Source organism: Myotis lucifugus, unplaced genomic scaffold (assembly GCF_000147115.1).
Source record: "Myotis lucifugus unplaced genomic scaffold, Myoluc2.0 scaffold_46, whole genome shotgun sequence".
NCBI lineage: Eukaryota > Metazoa > Chordata > Mammalia > Chiroptera > Vespertilionidae > Myotis > Myotis lucifugus.
This window is the reverse complement of record NW_005871094.1, coordinates 5,556,671-5,575,742: the sequence shown is the minus strand read 5'-3', so window position 1 is coordinate 5,575,742 and position 19,072 is coordinate 5,556,671. Positions and strand designations below refer to the sequence as shown.

Below are 19,072 nucleotides of genomic sequence, written 5' to 3'. Positions count from 1 at the left end.
AATAAACATTAAACTTCATGAAAATTAAACATTTTTGTATATCAAGACACTATCCACAGAGTAAAAAGGCAACACATAGAATGGGAGAAAATATTTTCAAATCATATGTTTGGTAAAGGATTAATATCCAGAATATATAAAGAACTCCTAAAACTCAACAAAAACACAAACAAACCAATTCAAAATGAGCAAAGGACTTGAATAGACATTTCTCCAAAGATATGCAAATGACTAATAAGGACAAGAAAAGATGCTCAACATTCCTAACCATTAGGGGGCTGCAAGTCAAACTATAATTAGACTACCTCATACCCAGTAGAATGGTTGCTGTAAAAAAAACAACAACCCTGAAAACAGAAAACAAGTGTGGCAAGAATGTAGAGAAATTAGAACTCTTGTGCCTTGCTGGTGAGAATGTAAAATGGTACAGAAGCTGAGGAAACAGTAAGGTAGTTCTAAAAAAAAATATATATATATGGTGCAGCAAATCCTCTTCTAGATATATACCCAAAATAATTTAAAGCAGGGTCTTGAAGAGATATTTGTATGCCTATATTCACAGCATTTTCACAAGAGTTAAAATACAGAAGCGACCCAAATATCCATTGACAGATGAATGGATAAGCAAAATGTGGTATATACATACAATGGAATGTTATTCAGCCTTTAAAAGTAAGGAAATTCTGACATATGCTATATGCTACAACATGGAACCTGAGGATATTATGCTAAGTGAAATAAACCAGTAACAAAATGGCAAATACAATATGATTCCACTAATATGAAGTCTCTAGAGTAGTCAACATCATAGAGACAGAATGGTGGTTTCCAGGGGGTGGAGGAAGGGAGAAATGGGATTTTATTGTTTAATGAGTATAAACTTTCAATATTATAGTATGAAAAGAGTTATGAAGATGGATGGTGGTGTTGCACAACATTATGAATGTATTTAACACTGCTGAACTGTATACTTCAAAATGTTTAAGGTGGTAAATTTTATGTTATGTGTATTTTAAAACAGTTTTTAAAATGTGGGGGGAAGAGGGAGACTATCTAGAATGACCAAGTGAGAATTATCCCAGGAAGGCAAGGTTGGTTTTACAGTCAAAAATCAATTAATGCAATACACCATATCAATAGAATAAAGGTCAAAAACCACACGAACATCTCAACAGATGCTGGGGGAAAAAACATCTGTTCTGTTCATATATTATTTACAATAGCCAAAATATAGAAGCAACAACCCAAGTGCCCATCCACAGATGAATGGATAAAGAAGATGTGGTACATATATGACTGGAATATCACTTAGCCATAACAAAAGAATGAAATCTTGCCATTTGCAACAACATGCATGGATCTACAGGGTATTATGCTAAGGAAAATAAGTCAGACAAAGAAAGACAAATACTATATGGTTTCATTTAATGTGGAATCTAAAAAAACAAAATAAACAAAACAGAAATAAACTCATAGATACAGAGAACAAATTGATGCTTATCTGATGGGAGGGGATTTGGGGTCGTAAAAAAAAAAAAGGTGATGGGATTAAGGCATACAAATTACCAGCAATAAAAACAGTCACGGGGATGCAAAATACAGCATGGAGAACATAGTAATAGTGTATGGTGTCAAATGGGTACTAGACGTATCAGGGTGATAAGTCTTTTTTTTTAATATATTTTATTGATTTTTTTACAGAGAGGAAGGGAGAGAGATAGAGAGTTAGAAACATCGATGAGAGAGAAACATCGATCAGCCGCCTCCTGCACATCTCCCACTGGGGATGTGCCCGCAACCCAGGTACATGCCCTTGACCGGAATCGAACCCGGGACCCTTCAGTCCGCAGGCCGACGCTCTATCCACTGAGCCAAACCGGTTTTGGCAAGGGTGATAAGTCTTAAGTTAGATAAATGTTGTGCACCTAAAACTAATATAATACTGTATTATACAGTTAACAAACTGTAATTGAAAAGTAAAAAAAAAAAAATTTTTTTTAAGAATATTATAAGAACAGAGGAGAAACAAATGGTTGAATTTCATTGCATGAGGGAGAAATGCCCTCCTGAGACCACCTAGAAGGAAAAAAAAAACACAGAAGAAAGGCTAGGAAAGGGGAAAGGGCAGAAGGGGAGTGGGGGAGGGGATGGGAGGGAGAAGAAGGTTGGGGAGAGGAAGGGAGCTACCCTACTCACTGTAAAAATGACCCTATGCCTGCAATCAGAGTACTGTCTCCTCTTGCAGAATAGGAAGGAGAGGACGGAGAAGGTCGGTTTCCCTCTCCTAGATGCTCTTTAATTGGAGGAAGATTCCTGGCAGAGATGTAGAGATGCAAGCAGCAGAGAAGACAGGATCAAACCAAACCTGAGCAGAATGCCTTGGTGAGTAAAGAATACCTAACAGTTCCTTGCAAATCAAAGACCCTTAAGAGAAAGCTGCTTATTTTGAGATTTGTAAGATTTTAACCCGGAAGGAAATTGAAGAATTATTAAAGTGATTTATGCTTTATTGCAAGGACACAACTGTTGGTATAAATGAAGTGCTTTGCAGATGTTATAAGATATTGTGGGCAGGGGAAGCCATCCATTTACATTCCCAGAGCTTTACTTTATTAAGGGCCTTGAGTGGTTATTTTTTCAAAGTCTTCTTCCCTTCTCTTCTGAGTGCACTTCTAGTAGGGGCATGCTAAAGTTCTATTCATGAAGAAGAAGAATCATTTTTTTTCTTCATGATGATCTAGAAGAGACACAACCTAGTGACTTGCTTTCTGGAGCATTGATTTGAAAAAGAGAAATGACCTACAGGGTGCCTTTGGTGAAAACAGTTCGTTCTCTCTGTTTAACTTCCAGAACTGCAACAGTCTGACCTTTCAGTGCTATTAAAGACTAAACCCCAAAGGAGGATGTGGGGGTAGCTGGGGAGCCACTTATAGTTTATAGCAATGACTCTTTGTGCAGACTTCCTGCGCTCTGGCTTTGGAGTGACACGTTGTCTTCACCCTTTTGAACTTTCTTTTGGGCTATTTATTTATTTATTTATTATTTTAATTCTCACCCAAGGATATGTTCTATTGATTTGGGGGGGGGGGGGGTGGGGGAGAGAGGAAGGAGAAAAAAAAAAGAAATATTGATCTGAGAGAGAAACATAAATTGGTTGCCTCCTGTCCGTGCCCTGATTGGGGATGGAACTGGCAACTGAGGCATGTGCCCTGACCAGGAATCAAACCCTCAACTTATTGGTGAATGGGATGATGCTCCAACCAACTGAATCACTGGCCAGGACTGGCTTTTTGATATGCACGTGACTATGACCACCAAGTCTTCTTACCCCTGGGAAGTGTGGCCGTCCAGAGAGCATCTCTTCAGGGTAGCTCATGTTTCTATTTCAGAACTCCAGTCACACGTTTGTGGTGTTGTACAGAGAGGTGATTTGTCCAGGGTTCCCCTCTCCTTTTCAAAATTCTAGTACATACAGAAAAAGAATCAGAATATTATGATGATCATCCAATATTTATCACCTAGATCAAACAATTGCAAAAATTTGCCATATAATCCTTATTTTTCCTTTTTCTTCTTTTTTTTTTTGCTGCAGTAATTTAAAGCAAGTTATAGGTATATATATTTCACCCCTGAATACTTCAAAATTCATCCATAAATAATTAACATATCTTTGTTAGGTAAACAAAAATCTTTTGTCACATTTAACAAGATTCACATAATTTTTCAATACATTCATATATTTCCTATTGTAAAATTTACTTTTTTTGAGAGAGAGAGAGAGAGGAAGGGAGAAGGAGAGAAACATTTACATGAGAGTGAAACATTGATGGGCTGCCTCCTGCATGCCCCCTACTGGGGATAGAGCCCACAAAGTGTCCAATTCAGAAGCACTAAACACCTTTACAATGTTATACAACCACTACCACTATTTCCAGAACATTTTCATTATCCCAAATGAACCCTACGCCCTTTAAGAATAACTCCCCAGTTAATCCAAACAATCTTTTAAAGATGGTTAATTCAATAAGCTCCACATATTTGGTGGTTGTATTTCTTAAGATTTCTAATCCGGAACTGCCTCCTCTCGCCACACTCACATTTTATTTTCATGACATTGACTTGTTGACAATTCTGGCCAATTGTTCTGTAGAATGTCCCACCTTCTGGATTTGTCTGATTATTTTTTCATGGTGTTGTTAAACATGTTCTTCTGTCTTCTGTATTTCTTTTAAGCTCAGAGAAAGGCTTGGTAAGAATCAGGTTAAAATTTTTGATAAGAATTCTTCCTACTGCATCGTATTAGGCTGTACATAATGTCTGGTTGTCCCCCTATTGATGAGGCTAATATTGGTCACTGAGTTAAGGGGATGGCAACCTCTTAAAAATGGGTTTTTTAAAATGGGTTCTTAACTACTTGCATAGTTTTCAAATGATTATCTCTACTTTGAATGTTCAGATAAAGGGACTCAGAGATGTTACCTGGCACCTAAGAGACAGCCTTTATCAGTATAAAGGATAAGAGGATTAAGACTGAGGCTTTATGCTCTTTATGGAGTACTAGAGGCCTGGTGCATGAAATTCGTGCACTGGGGAGGGTGTGTCCCTCAGCCCGGCCTGTGCCCTCTTGCAGTCTGGGAGCCCTCGGGGGATGTTTTTAAGCCAGCAGTCAGAGATCCTTCTTGCAGTCCGGGGCTCCCATAGTCTGGGACCCCTCGTTCCTTACTACCCTCCAGCAGCGGAGGCAGTAGAGGCTCCTGCCACCGCTGCTGCACTCGCCAGTTGTGAGCCCAGCTTCTGGCTGAGCAGTGCTCCCCCTGGTTGGAGAGGCTCCCACCACCGCCACTGCGCTCACCAGCTGTGAGCCTGGCTTCTGGCTGAGCGGTGCTCCCCCTGTGGTAGAGCAAGACCACCAGGGGGCTTCTCTTGCATTGACCGTCTGCCCCCTGATGGTCAATGTGCATCATAGTGACCAGTGTTCCACCGGTCATTCTGCAGTTTGGTCGATTTGCATATTAGAGTTTTATTATATAGGATACACAAGTCTTCAAATTTATTGCTAAGGGTGGTCAATCAAGGCAGAAATTTTTGGAATATGAAGTCCAGCAGAGACTACTTTTTCTCTGAGCTCAAAAGAAAATACTCTGAAATTCATTTTTAGCCAGAATTTAACCATGGATAAGTAGATTTCTTTGCTAACACTTATTAAAGACAGTGAAATCACTTTGGGAATTCAGATACAGAAGAATTTTTTATGGCATTTTACAATAATTCCCTATCCACCTTCAGCTCCCCCACCCCTGCCAAACAAAACAAAACAAAACAAAAACAACAACAACAATAACACTTTAGACTCTAGAATAAAATATTTAGGAAGGGCATTTTCTTTGAATGCAGAATAGACAGATCTTTAGATGTTTCTTGAGTACTGTTTAAATTTTAAAGTAAGGAAAACTATGTATCTTCTCTCTTTCTTTGATGTTTACCTTTTGTCTTTTAGCTACTATAAACTAAATAACTGCTCCATTGAAAATATAAGCAAGTAGGTTAACAGATCTCATTATTTGAACTAAAAATTTGGGTTTCTAAGGAAAATTAGTTATTTTTAATCTCCATGTAAACACTTTTATTTTACAGCAATTAAATATCTAAATCAGTTAAGCTGTGCTCAAGGTTGCCCAGTATTTCTGGATACCCAGAGGGGATTTGGGGTTATTATTGTTTTGAGTGTGTTTGTTTGTTTGTTTTTATTATTTTGTCTTTCAGCTAACACAAAGATAGGGGAGTTGTGAATTTTCTGCATAGCAGCACAGAATTTAACCATAGGATACTGGACGAACAATTTTCATTTTACTACTGGAATTAGTAATATCCTTTTTCTTAATTTATTCTGTAATTTTTAAAGATTCTGGCTTCAAAGTTACCAGTTGGGTAGGGGAGGTTGTGTAGGTCCCTTTGATAAATGAGTTCTGCAACAAAAGTACTACCAGAAGGCCTAGCAACACTTCCCCATCACCTTCCATTGGGGATTATTTCACTTGGTGAAGACCCCACCAGTAGATTACAAAACCAATCAGTGGAAAGGGTCAGCCATCCTTTCCCTTTTCTTTTTTTAATCAAATCACAACAAAGCTGGCTTGGCTTCTCTCAGAGCCTCCCGAATTATCAAAGTCTGTCTCTCACTCTGGCCAGTCCTGTCTTTTCTCTTCTCTTCATTGTCACTCATCCTAGGCTGTCATTCTTCAATGACTCCTCTTATTCCCATCAAATGTTGTATTCCCTAAGGATTCCCCTCCTCACATCAGTCTATGGTACATCACTGAATACTCAATAGAATCGAAGGAGGAAGAAAATGAATCCAGCGGAGGAGGTCTGTGCCTAAACCTGTATTCTGAACTCCCTCTGCCCAACTTCCATTTGTTTTGAACTGCCAGCTTTAGTTTCCTGTCTGGATTCTCTAGGCTCTTGGTGTTCTATAAGGATTACCTATGGTGGATCGAGCCAAAACTGGCTCTCCGACATCCCCCAAGGGGTCCCGAATTGCGAGAGGGCGCAGGCCAGGCTAAGGGACCCCATCGGTGCATGATTGGGGTCAGGGAGAGAGGTGGGAGGTTGGCCAGCCAGGGAGGGACTGTGTGAGGGCTCCAGGGCATGTCCAGCCTGTCTCACTCAGTCCCGATTGGCTGGACCCCAGCAGCAAGCTAACCTACTGGTCGGAGCGTCTGCCCCCTGGTGGTCAGTGCACATCATAGTGAGCGGTTGAGCTGCCTTAGTATATCATTAGCATATTCAGCTTTGATTAGTTGAACAGCTGACTGGACGACCGGGGACTTAGCATATTAGGCTTTTATTATATAGGATAATGGAATTACTTGAACCATGCCCAGTACTTCAAAAAAGCCTAAAAGACTGTATATGTAGTCACAACAAACTGGACCAGGTTGACTAAATAATGGAAAACTTCTTTCATTTTTGGAGGAGTAGGCAACTGGAAGATGGGGATATTAAGCCACACTAACTCCCTGCAAAGGCTGTATGTTCCTACTAAGAAGGAGTTCTCGTTGGCCATGTGTTTTCTATATGATAGAGAGAGTATAGTGGAAAGAATATGGGTGTAGAGGTGAGGCCAATCAGAATTTAGTTTCTAGAAATAAGACTTAGACTATTTATTTAACATCTCCAAACCTCAGTTTACTCATCTGTAAAATGGGACTAATAATTTCCATTTTTTTCAGACTACTTGAGAGTTTTTAGACAATGTATATAAAGCACTCATTAATACAATACCTAATAAATATTTAATACTAGAGGCCCAATGTACAAAATTCGTGCACTGGTAGGGTTCCTAGTGACTGCTGGCTGCCAGCTGCCAGCCAGGTACTCCCTCCCTTCCCCTGGTCACCTGCTGCCGCCTGCCAACACTGCCACTGCTGCCGCCACTGGCCAGGGCCTCCCTCTCTTCCCCCAGCCACCTGCCAGTGCCAGGACCTCCCTCTCTTCCCCCGGCCGGCCCGCTCCTGGGTCAAACTCCTGGAAGAACTCCAGTCGAGGGGACAATTTGCATATGCTTTTATTATATAGGACTAGAGGGACAGTGCACGAAAAATCGTGCACTTGAGGCGGGGGCGGGGGGGGGGGCCCTCAGCCCGGCCTGCACCCTCTCGCAGTCCGGGAGCCCTTGGGGGATGTACAACTGCCATCTTAGGCCCATTCCCCACCAGCAGTCGGACATCCTAGTGCTGCCACGGAGGCGGGAGAGGCTCCCTCCACCGACACTATGCTTGCCAGCCATGAGCCTGGCTTCTGGCTGAGTGGCACTCCCCCTGTGGGAGCACACTGACCACCAGGGGGCAGCTCCTGCATTGAGCGTCTGCCCCTTGGTGGTCAGTGCATGTCATAGCAACCAGTCGTTCCATTGTTGGGTCAATTTGCATATTAGCCTTTTATTATATAGGATGTTTTCTTTAGAAATGTGATTTATTTAGTAACACATTACCAAATATAATGATTTTTAGATTAAAATCTTTCAAAGAATAAAGCTCTTGGGGAAAAGAAAGAATCTGGTTATTGAGAGAAGAGACTGAGAAGCGTTAACATAACAGCTCTACATAGCAACACCAGTATCCCCTTAAGAACTCCTGCCAAGTACTGAGGGCTCTGACTAGGGAATGTATAAGGAGGTTGCACATCCTTTGTATTGATGAATGAATCCTAACTTGAGGGGGGCAGTCAGTTCACTAATCATATTGTAACAACATATCCTTAACAACCACCTGCTCCTGCCCTGTATTTTGGCATAGCTCTGGTGAGGAGCTTTAAGAAGTACTAGGTCTGCTCCTAGCTGCCTGTTTATAGAAGCTTGGGATTTTAAGTGGGACATAAAAGGAATGGAGTGCCATGGGAAAGGGGATAGAAGATGAAGTCTGTGGAAGAGATGAAGTAAGTTAAAGGATCATCATGGCTTAGTTTGCACCCCTTGAAAATGGGGCAACAGAATTTATTTCTTGAAGAGATAAGTACTGTCCCAAATCCATTTCTTCCATCTCAGCCCCATGGGGATTCTACTAAAAAATGAAACTTTCTCCTAAATTTCTTACCTCTTCCTCCCCATAGGCCCTAACTGTTTCCCAGTTCATCCCTTTCTCTAGGCACTCCCAAGATAGGGAGATCAACTGCCCCCTTTCTATTAATGGGCTTAGGTTTACAAGTAAGAGACAAAAGCAAGCTAGCACTTTTGAGAGCGCCTGTCCCAGGTCTCTGCTAAATTTCATTTGGTGGAGCATCTTTAGAGAGATGACTTGTGGAATCCAACTTTTAAGTTTGTTTTTTTCTGTTGGGCAGGCCAAATGAATTTGGAATATTCTGTTTTGGGTTGAATTTATCCCTTGTTATTTTAATGGCTGTAACAAGTTGTTTTTAAAATGTTTCCAATCAGCACATCTTTATTTACTGTCCTTAACACCCGGAGGCTACTTGAAGAAGGATTTAATTTTCAAAGTCCAGTAAGTAAACAAAAGTTTTCCAATAACATCTTCAGGCAAGCACTGAAAGACCTCATTTTTGCCACAGAACTTTCTTGGCTCTCCCATAATAATTCATTAGAACTGTGCTCAACAAACCTTGTACAATCATTTAAAAACTATACCTCCAAACACAAAGTTACTTACTAATTTATTTCTCTTCTTTTTAATCACTATGTTTAACAAAAAACAAAAGCAAAAGCAAGACATGTTTTAAATGTGGTATTATCTGACTAGACCCTAAATATATTAAATCAAATAGGCCGTGTGGGGGATACATATGATACGTAGTTGGGAGATGGTTATTCACTGTTCTCTTGAGAGAATGAAAATGTCCAGAAGGCACTGATTAGATAAGCAGAGGCCAGCAGGCATGGCTTCGGCTATGGAGGAATTTCTACGGCTTTAAAATGAACTCCAGAATCCCATTAAATGCAATATCCACTGATATTGGGTATGTTCTCTGTTACCTTCTTTTATCTCAATCCTTTGAGAGTCCAGAAATTTAAGGGCTGTTTTAATCAAAATAGGCTAATTGTTATAACAAGTGACTTTAAAATCTCAATGGTTTGACCCAACAAAATGTATTCTTCTTTTTGTCCATTCTCTTGTCACAGTCCAAAATGGATTGGTAGGGGCAGAAGTGCGTGGAATGTGGTGGTCAGTCTTCTATTCAGTAATTCAGGGACTTAGGCTCCTTCCAACTTATACTCTATGTTCCTCTAGGTCAGAATCCTCTCCACCCAGCCAATGGGTAGAGAAAGAGTATACTGAGCACTGCACAGGAGGCTTGTTATGGGCCAGACCTGGAATTGGCACCCACCACTTCCATCCACATTCTAGTGGCCAAAACTCAGTCACTTGGCTCTGCCTAACTTCCATGAAGAGAGCAAGGAAGTATAGTCCAGCTGTGTGCCCAACTCACAGGAAAGACAGAGAGCTCTTTGAGGCAGGCCATTCGTTCTTCTGTTCTTGTATATTATCAAAGGTGTGCAAAAAACTGTACTGTCCTATTTACAGGTCACTCAATGCCTAGCCCTGCCACTAATGTCTTGGTCAGCTCCTGGCAAAAGCCCATCTGTCAACATCAACATCAACCTCATTACCACCTCAAATGAGTCCACACTGCAAATTTACTCCATTATATTTAGGACTTTCCAGAGGTTCAAGATAACCTGGACCGAGGCCTGGGAAGAGGTTCCGTTTAGAAGTTGCCTGACAAAGTCATATGTAATATCTAAACCAAATTTTGTCACATGGGAGCTATGAGAACAATAAATGTGTTACAAACATTTAAAGAACTGTCTCAATACCTCTTCAAAAACTATGAAAACATATTTTTGTCTTTTCTCGATCACTGTATTTTTCACAGTTGTCATGCTTCTGTAATTGTCTGCACTCTTGCTTCCTGCTTCTTTCATTAACCAATTTACAAAGGTCATCTGATAGTGCAACCATTTTAGAGACATCCATTTGTCCTCATTTACTCATCGGCTACTATCCCCGTTGAGATTTTAGCTTCCTCCAATAATGTTTGTTCATCCTCTTACATAAAGGGGATGATGCCATGGGCTATGCAAGGTAATGATGTTAAAGTCCTCATGTGCACTCTGGGCTGTCTTTCTAGTTGGGGTAGGTTTTTACTGCCCTGTCCACACTTTCCTTGTATAAGCCAAGCTAAGCATTTATTATATGGCTCATGCAATTAAGGATGCAGTCTTCATTCATGTATTTATTCATTTCTTTATCCATTCATTCCTTCCGAAATATTTGTTGAGTATCTACTATGTGCCAGACAGTATGCTAGATGCTAGAATCAGAGCAAAGAACAATACATATAAGGTCCCTACCCTTGTGGAGTTTATGAGAGAGACATATTCTAAATAAGTGATAATGCAAAATATTAATTACAATTGTAGCATTTACATGGGAAGCTTATTTTCTTTTTAGCATTTTAGATGACCTGAAATCACCACGAGTTCTGTTTTGTTTTTTTACACTGAGCTCTTTGTTCCTCTGTAAAAACCAGCTTCTTTTCTTTAAGGTAATCATTCATTCTTTGATTTAATGATAATATTCATCAATTCATTAAATATCATTATAAAACTACTATTTACTGGGCATGATGCTAAGGTTTCCAAATACAAAAACAAAAAGACAAGATTCCTGCCTCAAGGGTCATAGTTCAGTTAAGTAGACTGGCATGCAAACCACACAGTATCTTATATAATAAAAGCCAAATATGCAAATTGACTGAACAGCAGAATGACTGGTGGAATGACCGGTCGCTATGATGCGCACTGACCACCAGGGAGCAGACGCTCAATGCAGGAGCTGCTCCCAGCCCGCAGGCCCCAGGCCAGCCAAGGTGGGTGCCAGCGGGGACCCCCTGATCGCCCTGCCAGTCACCCTGCAGAGGGAGGCGACCAGTGGTGGCTGTGGGGTCCAGGGCCGGCACCAGGCCAGCTAAGGCGAGTGCCAGGGGGGCCCCTCAATTGCCCTGCTGGTCGCCCCACAAATCAGCCCTGATCGCCAGCCAGGCCTAGGGACCCTACCTGTGCACCAATTTCATGCATCAGGCCTCTAGTATTATGATAATAGTCCTAATGGAGAAATGTAAAATGTGTAGTGAGGGATAGGAAAGGAGGACCTAAATCTGCCTGCATAGATCAGGGAAGACTTCGCAAAGGAGGTAGCACTTGGATTTGAAGGGTGAATAAGCCTTTGCTAACTAGAGAAGTCAAGGAAGAGCGTGTGATGGCTGGTTGATCATCAAAGACTTGTGCTTTCGCATTCCATAGTATGAAAATGTTCTGGGAAGTGGCCCTACTAATTTCCAGTTCCATCTACAAGTGACAAGTGACAAGTTCTAATTAATGGGACATGAGCAGAAGTGATTGCATCATTTCTGGGCTGGGTTAAGAAGTAGGTGTGCCTTTTCTTTCTTCTTTTCCCCAGCTGTTAGCTCTGGAAGTAAAACACTGAAGCTTGGAGGATGGCAAAGCTGCAAATAGAAGGATTCTGGATGGAAGGCTGCTTGTCACACTGAACTGTTATATGACTAAGAAAAAACTTTCTATTGTGTTAATCTATATAGCTTATTTTTTACAGCAGCTTAGTTTAGTTAATACAGGGCAGTCCAAGCAAAGTGAACAGTATGTTCAAAAGCTTCCTGGTGTGTCTAGCACAGAGTGCATACTCATAAATATTTGATATTGCAGTAAGAGTACTATAGGAAAATACTAATGGTCCAGTATTGCCAGAGTATAAAATACATGATTGGTGAGTATAAAGGGGGGTGGCTGGAGAGGAATGGTGGATCACAAAGAACCTTGAATGCCATGTTGAAGAATTTAGGTTTGATTTGTGGAAGGAGGGAAGCCAATGAAGAATGCTGAAAAAGTTGAGGCATGATCCCTGGAATAACAGGATCCCTGAGAAACAACACTCAGGAGCTCGCTTTAATTTTCTTTAAATGTAAAATGGTAATTCAAAGTCGAAAGATAGGATTTCGGAATCAGAACACATCATAGTCTGGTCAAACCTCATTTAACAAACGAGGAAAGTGAGGCCCAGAGAAGCCAAGTACCTATGCCAAGGTCACCCAGCTAAAATCCGGCAGAGATGGGGATAGAAGGCTAGTCTCTTGTTTACGAGCCCTATAGCATTGCTCTTTCCACTGCACCGCAGTGCTTCGGAGCCGTGGAGACCAGCTGGTGTGCCTGTGCTTTCAGCTCTCTAATGAAGACGTTGGGGATTTGGAGGCAGGGTATTTTCCATGGAAGGCTGTCTTCTCTGTAATTCCTCATCTGGCTTGAACCACTACTTTGGAAAAGGTCCATTTCTCAGCATCAAATTTCCCTGGAGGGCCATTGGGAATGTGCTTAGTGACCTGTGGGGTGCCCTTGCACTTTCTGAGCATTTGTTGGGAAGATGAGAAGAAACTAGCCGTGGTTTGAGCTCCTGGAAATGCTGCCTGGTACCTTGGCAGCATGGTTGGCTCTCTCAGCGACTGTGGTTCAGCCCTCCAGCTGATTGTCCTTCAGGGGTGAGATCAAAACATCTTCTTCAGCTTGTCTACTTAAAGGGTCAGCCCCTATAGCTGGCACTTTCTGCTCATCATTTCACTACTTCTTGTTTTCATATATTGTTAAGCTGATTCATTATTCATTATAGTTATTATTTTACTCCATGTGCTACCCAAGGCCGTATGACACCCAATTTTTAAATGGGCAAAGGGCAACTATGCTGAGGCCAGTCTCAGGGAAGCATGGCATGTGGTCTGATTTAAGAAGGACAGGATATTAATGAATTATTTTACAACCAGGAAGCCAGAGCACTAATTGGGAAGCAGGGGAGGTCATTTGTCTAAAAGCTTCCAAGAAATCTGGGGAAAATATAGTTCTTGATGTCTTTGGTCTACTCTAGAGTTCTATAATCACCCATTCCTTGTCCTTTGGTTGTATCATCTTTGCCTCTCTTGCATGTTGCTCAATTGATAGCTCAGTTGATTAGGATGAAGTATTAAATGCAGATGAGATTGCTACCTCAGTCCCTAAGGAGTGTCTTGGTGGCACCCAAGGACAATGTCTGATGCAGTGTATAGTGCTTGGACATTGAAGTCAGAGTGACATCTGTCACTCACTCATTGTGAGACCTCTGGCAAGTTTCTAACCTCTCTGAGCACCAGTTTCCTCTTATGGGAAACGGGAAAATACTGTAAACTCCTGGGGGTTGTTGTGGAATTAAATAAATGAACATATCTAAAGCTTCATGCTGGGCAAGTGGTTGGCTCTTAACAAACACCTTTCAGGCCCCTGAGAAGTTACCATAAGTAGCATTCTTTTCTCCAATCCGAATTTTAGGATTCAGATCAAGATGAGAAATGAGACAAAAGAGTGGGCAGATGGAGACCAAAATATTACCTTGATATCTTTTTTCTGTGAGATAGAATGGGATACTAAATACTAAATGAGTTTCAGCTTTAGGCAGACTTATTCACCCAGTCACAAGTAACACTTGAGCATGACAGGCCTTCTTATTCTGGGGATGAGAGTTGGGGTAGGAAGGGGATCCTGCCCCAGAGAAGCAGAGCATCCTCACTGTAGGAGGCAGGTACCTAAGAGGAAGAAAGGAGGAACTAAACTGAACGTGCCCTATGTAGGCTTCACAATTCCCCAATCAGATTAAGCCCCTCCTCTAAGGAGGACAGACAAGAAGCTAAACAGAGGGACAGACCTCCACAGGGAAGGAAACCTCAGAAGCATTTCTCCCAAGATTTCCCTTCTCTTGCCCTCCTACTATCATCTTGTGCCTGTTACTTCTCGGCCGCTCCGCTTATGAGGGACACAAGTAACCGTGTGCCACTGTGGGTAGCCTTGAGTACAAACTGGTTGGAAGAAAAGTGTGGGACAGGGAGGGAGAGGTTGGGTTGAGTTGTTCCTAACTTCAGAATTAGGGGTTAGAGGTCTGAAAGGAGGATCAGTGTTCAGAGACCTGTTCTAGACAGGAAGACTCTGCAGGAGCATAATCAGAATTTCCAGGCATGGGGCAACATCCAATGGCTCAATCCCAGGAGGACAGGTGGGTGGCAGGGTTCTAGCAGCACTTGCATCTGACCTATGGGTCCCAGAACTTTGTCTTCTGGAGATGACTCTCAATACTAGTTATATATGCTCTGCCCAGTTTTTAAAAAAAATTTTTTTTTATTGATTTCAGAGAGGAAGGCAGAGGGAGAGATAGAAACATCCATGAGAGAGAATCATTGATCGGCTGCCTCCTGCACACCCAACACTGGATTCAGCTGCAACCCAGGCATATGCCCTGACCAGGAATCAAACCATGACCTCTTGGTTCATAGGTCAACGCTCAACCACTGAGCCAAGCCGGCTGGGCTTGCTCTGCCCAGTTTTTAATCTTTAAAATATAAGCATATTTTGTAATTATAAAAATAATACATGCTCACTTTGGAAAATTCAGAAATATAGAGAAGTATAAAGAAAAAAACCGAACTAACACATAGTCTCACTGTAGAGAAAAAATGTTAACTTTGACTATATTTCTATTCAGTCTTTCTTCTATGCATAGCACGACACAGATAAAATGAGTCTACCTATACATATTAAATTTTCATGCTGACTTTTTATTTAATATTAGAGTATTAGAATCATTTCCCCATATTATTAAAAGTTCTCAGTAATTAAACATCATTTTAAATGACATTTTCCCAGGTGTCAAGCACATTTGGATCAATCTCTACCAATTTATGAAAATCTCAAAGGCCTGGAGAGATCCAAGTATTTACCTTCTTTGGGGTTGATGAAGAGGGCATTCTCAAAGGCCAGGGCTCTCTGGGGCCTGTGCATGATAATTACTGCACAGTACTTGATCTTCCGGAAAGTTCTCACATTTCTAACAATTGATGACGTAAGTGACCAAAAGATGCTACCCTGCAAAATGCAATAATTCAAAACATAGGCCTTTCTTATACATGGTGTCATTGTTACATGTTCAAAAGAACCACTGTGTTAGTTTGCTACAGCTGCCATAACAAAATACCACAGCTTGGTAGCTGTGGGCTTGCCCATATTTTAACGGGGTTTGCTTTTCACTATTAAGCTGTAATAGATTTTTATATATTCTGAATATAAATTTCTTGTCAAATATACTTTCAGCAAAGATTTTCTCTCATTCTGTGGGTTGTCTCTTACTTTTTTGATGGTGTTCTGTGAGCACAAAAGTTTTTAATTTTGAAGTCCAATTCATCTATTATTTTCTTTTGTTGCCTCTGCTTTTGGTGACATATCTAAGAAACCACTGACAAGTTTAGGTCATAAAGATTTACTCCTGTGTTTTCTCCTAGGAGTTTTATAGTTTTAATTCTTACATTTAGGTCTATGATCTATTTTGAATTAATTCATTTGTATGGTGTGACGTATAGCCCAACATATTCTTTTGCATGTGGATATCCAGTTGTTCCAGCATCATTTATTGAAAACAATTATTATTTCACTATTGAGTTGTCTTGGCACCTTTGTCAAAAAAACAATTGACCTTAAATGTGAGGGTTTATTTGTGGACACTCAATTCTATTCCATTGATCTCTATGTGTATACTTATGCCAATAAGTATAATTGTCTTCATAATTGTAGTTTTGCTGTAGGTTTAGAAATCAGGAAATGTTGATCTTCCAGCTTTGTTTTTCCTCTTCAAGAGTGTTTTGGCTATGCTGGGTTACATTTCCATATGAATTACAGATCAGCTTGCCAATTTCTGAAACACACACACACCTGGGATCTGGATATGGACTGAATTGAATTTAATTTTCAAATTGCTCATTGCTAATGTATAGAAATACAATTGTTTTTTGTATATTGATCTTGTATCCTGCCACATCTTTAAACTTGTTTTATCTTTTTTATTTGTTTTTTAATCCTCACTCGAGGATATTTTTTCCATTTATTATTTTATTTTTATTTTTTAGAGAGAGTAGAAGGGAGGGAGGGTAGAGGAAAGAGAGAGAGGAAAGATAGAAACATCTGTGTGAGAGAGACACATTGATTGGTTACCTCCCGCATGTGCCCCAACCAGGATCAGGGATCAAACTGCAACCCAGGTATGTGCTCTTGACTGGGAATCGAACCTGCCACCCTTTGGTGCATGGACCAATGCTCTAACCACTGAGCAAGGGTGGCCAGGGCTATCTTCTATTTTTAATTGTGCTTTACTGTTTACTCTGCTCAAGGTGTTGTGTTAGCTACTATAGAAAATGCAAAGAGCAACAAGATATGGTTCCTGTCCTGAGTAAGTTTATAGCCTAATTCAAGATATAAGTAAATAATAGCCCATTACAGCAATGTAAAGGGAACTACAGACTTGCCCAATGAACTTACAGATGATTACAGCTCTAGTAAAGTTCAGAGGATGGAGAGACATTCAAGGTTGGAGAGTGGGTGAAAATAGATTAGGAAGGATTTGAAAGCTTACTGTCCCTCCCTTTCTCCCTTCTTCCCCCCTTTAATTTTCTTGCTTCTTTTTCTCCCATCCCAACTTCTTTGAAAACATTAATAAAACATAATCATGGCTGTTAGTGGTGCTGTTAGACCTCGATCTTTGAGTTTGGCTAGAATTCAGAGCCAAGAACTCTACTCAAAGAGAACATTTTTTTAGAAAGTCACAGAGGTAGAAGTGAGCCAGCTAGGCTGCATGGACTCAGGAAACAAGTTACAGAGGCAAAAGGAGGTTCCTTGGAGCTTAGGGGAAAGAACGAAAAGATACTCGCCTTAAAGAAAGGGAGGTGGAGAGTCATGGGCATGCTGTAGAGCAGGGGTGGGGAACTTTTATTCTGCTAAGGGCCATTTGGATATTTATAGCATCATCCGTGGGCCATACAAAATTATCAACTTAAAAATTAGCCTGCTACATTTGCTCAAACATTTAACTAACTCACCCCTAATGTCTTGCCAGGGCTAGACCAAATGATTTCTCAGGTCTTATACAGCCTGAGGGCCAGACGTTTCCCACCCCTGCCCAAGAAAGAAAGCATGCACTGGGTCCTTCATCTTAAGGGTTTTTATCTGTTTTCCAAAGGCGGGGATTTGTGGGGGGAGGATCTCAATATAATATTCATCAGCTTTCCACAGTGTGTTCTTTCACGGTTGTGTTTTCTAGTGATTGGTTGGTGCTAGCGTAGGGGATCATCATTCATTTCATCTGGTCCTGATATCAGTCATTAGGTTGCTTCATCTGGTTTTGCTGCTTTTCTACCCTCATTTATCTCAAACTAGAGACAATTGAGGCCTAGAGTTTGACCAAAACTCTATCTCTGTGGTCAACAGACCCAAAGCTTTGTTCCCAAAATTATTTGTTGTGGGTCAGAACCTCTTTGTCCTGAGGACTTAGTGCTTAAGGGAATGGTTATGCAAGGGAGAAGGAGGCAGGTGAGTCAGGGTGCTGGATGGGGTCAGTTTGAATCAACTATTTGTCTCAGTTTCCCCATTCCACTTGCCAAGGATTTTCCTAACTTCTTACTATCCTGCCTCATGATTATTTATCCTCATTTTCAAACCTGGCTGATTATCAGAATCTCTTGACAGTATATAGATTCCTGGTTTCACCTCAGAACTACTACATCATATTCCAGAAGCTGGGGCATCGACGATGGCATTAAAATTTTTATCTGGTGATTATGACTTTCAGCTAGATTTGGGAATCTCTGATCATTATAATAATGGTCTCCAAATGTGGATAGATCCGTAGCTTCATTCCATTGCACCTCTGACTCTAGTAAGAATGCTCACAAATCCAGGAGGTCAGAAGCACCTGAGTAGGAGAGTGTGTGTGAATCTGTGTAATAACGCCTCCATTAATGAAAACATCTCAAAATACCGACATTACTAAGAGGGATGAGTAGTGTCATCTGTGTTTATGGGAATGGCTTATCCCTGTAAACAAACTTTTACAGTATTTGTGAATCCTAAAAAATTTTGAAAGATCCTGCTGCTATGGAAGATCTTCAGAGTCACTTGTGGGACATATATCCAGTAACGAAATTTTATAAATTTGAACAGCTTGCCATATTTGCTTAAGATTAAAAATAAATAAATAAATAAATAAATAAAATGTTTTAAAATGTTTTAGTTACAAAAGAGGGTCTTCCATCCCATCTCTACCTAGAGGTAACTAATCTCTTAAAAATGGTGGGAATCCTTCTCACATGTTTTTATGTTTTTACTATACAATATATATGTTTACGGTGTTTAAAGATGTGTATAAATAGTGTACATATTCTTCTGGATCTTGTGTTTTTCAACATCATGTTTTTTAGATTTATCCATGTGATACTTGTAAAGCTAGTTCTTTCTTTATAATATAGTAATATTATACTAAATCATACTGCAATATAGTCCCATACTATAAATGTTCTAGAATAATTATTCTGTGGATGGATATTTATGATAGTTTTTAGCTATTTCAAATCATGATGTAATTACTGTCCTTATGTATACTTCATTGGACACAGGTGTGAGAATTCTTCTAGAATATATCTGGAAAGG

General features: G+C 40.5%; 1 protein-coding gene and 1 long non-coding RNA gene across 2 annotated transcripts in view; both read left to right on the top strand.

Annotated features, from left to right (window-relative positions):
* Window positions 1–19,072, top strand: part of MKLN1 (muskelin 1) — a 301,088-nt gene that overhangs the window by 111,357 nt on the left and 170,659 nt on the right. The window contains exon 2 of the mRNA XM_023753515.1: window positions 2,246–2,382. Coding sequence (XP_023609283.1) covers window positions 2,375–2,382 — 8 coding nt within the window. The 5' untranslated portion in view covers window positions 2,246–2,374. The remainder of the gene's footprint in view (window positions 1–2,245; window positions 2,383–19,072) is intronic.
* On the top strand, window positions 5,844–10,280 carry LOC111825912. The gene is made up of 3 exons (XR_002829146.1): window positions 5,844–5,862; window positions 8,933–8,999; window positions 10,038–10,280. It is a non-coding gene; the product is annotated as an uncharacterized LOC111825912 (long non-coding RNA).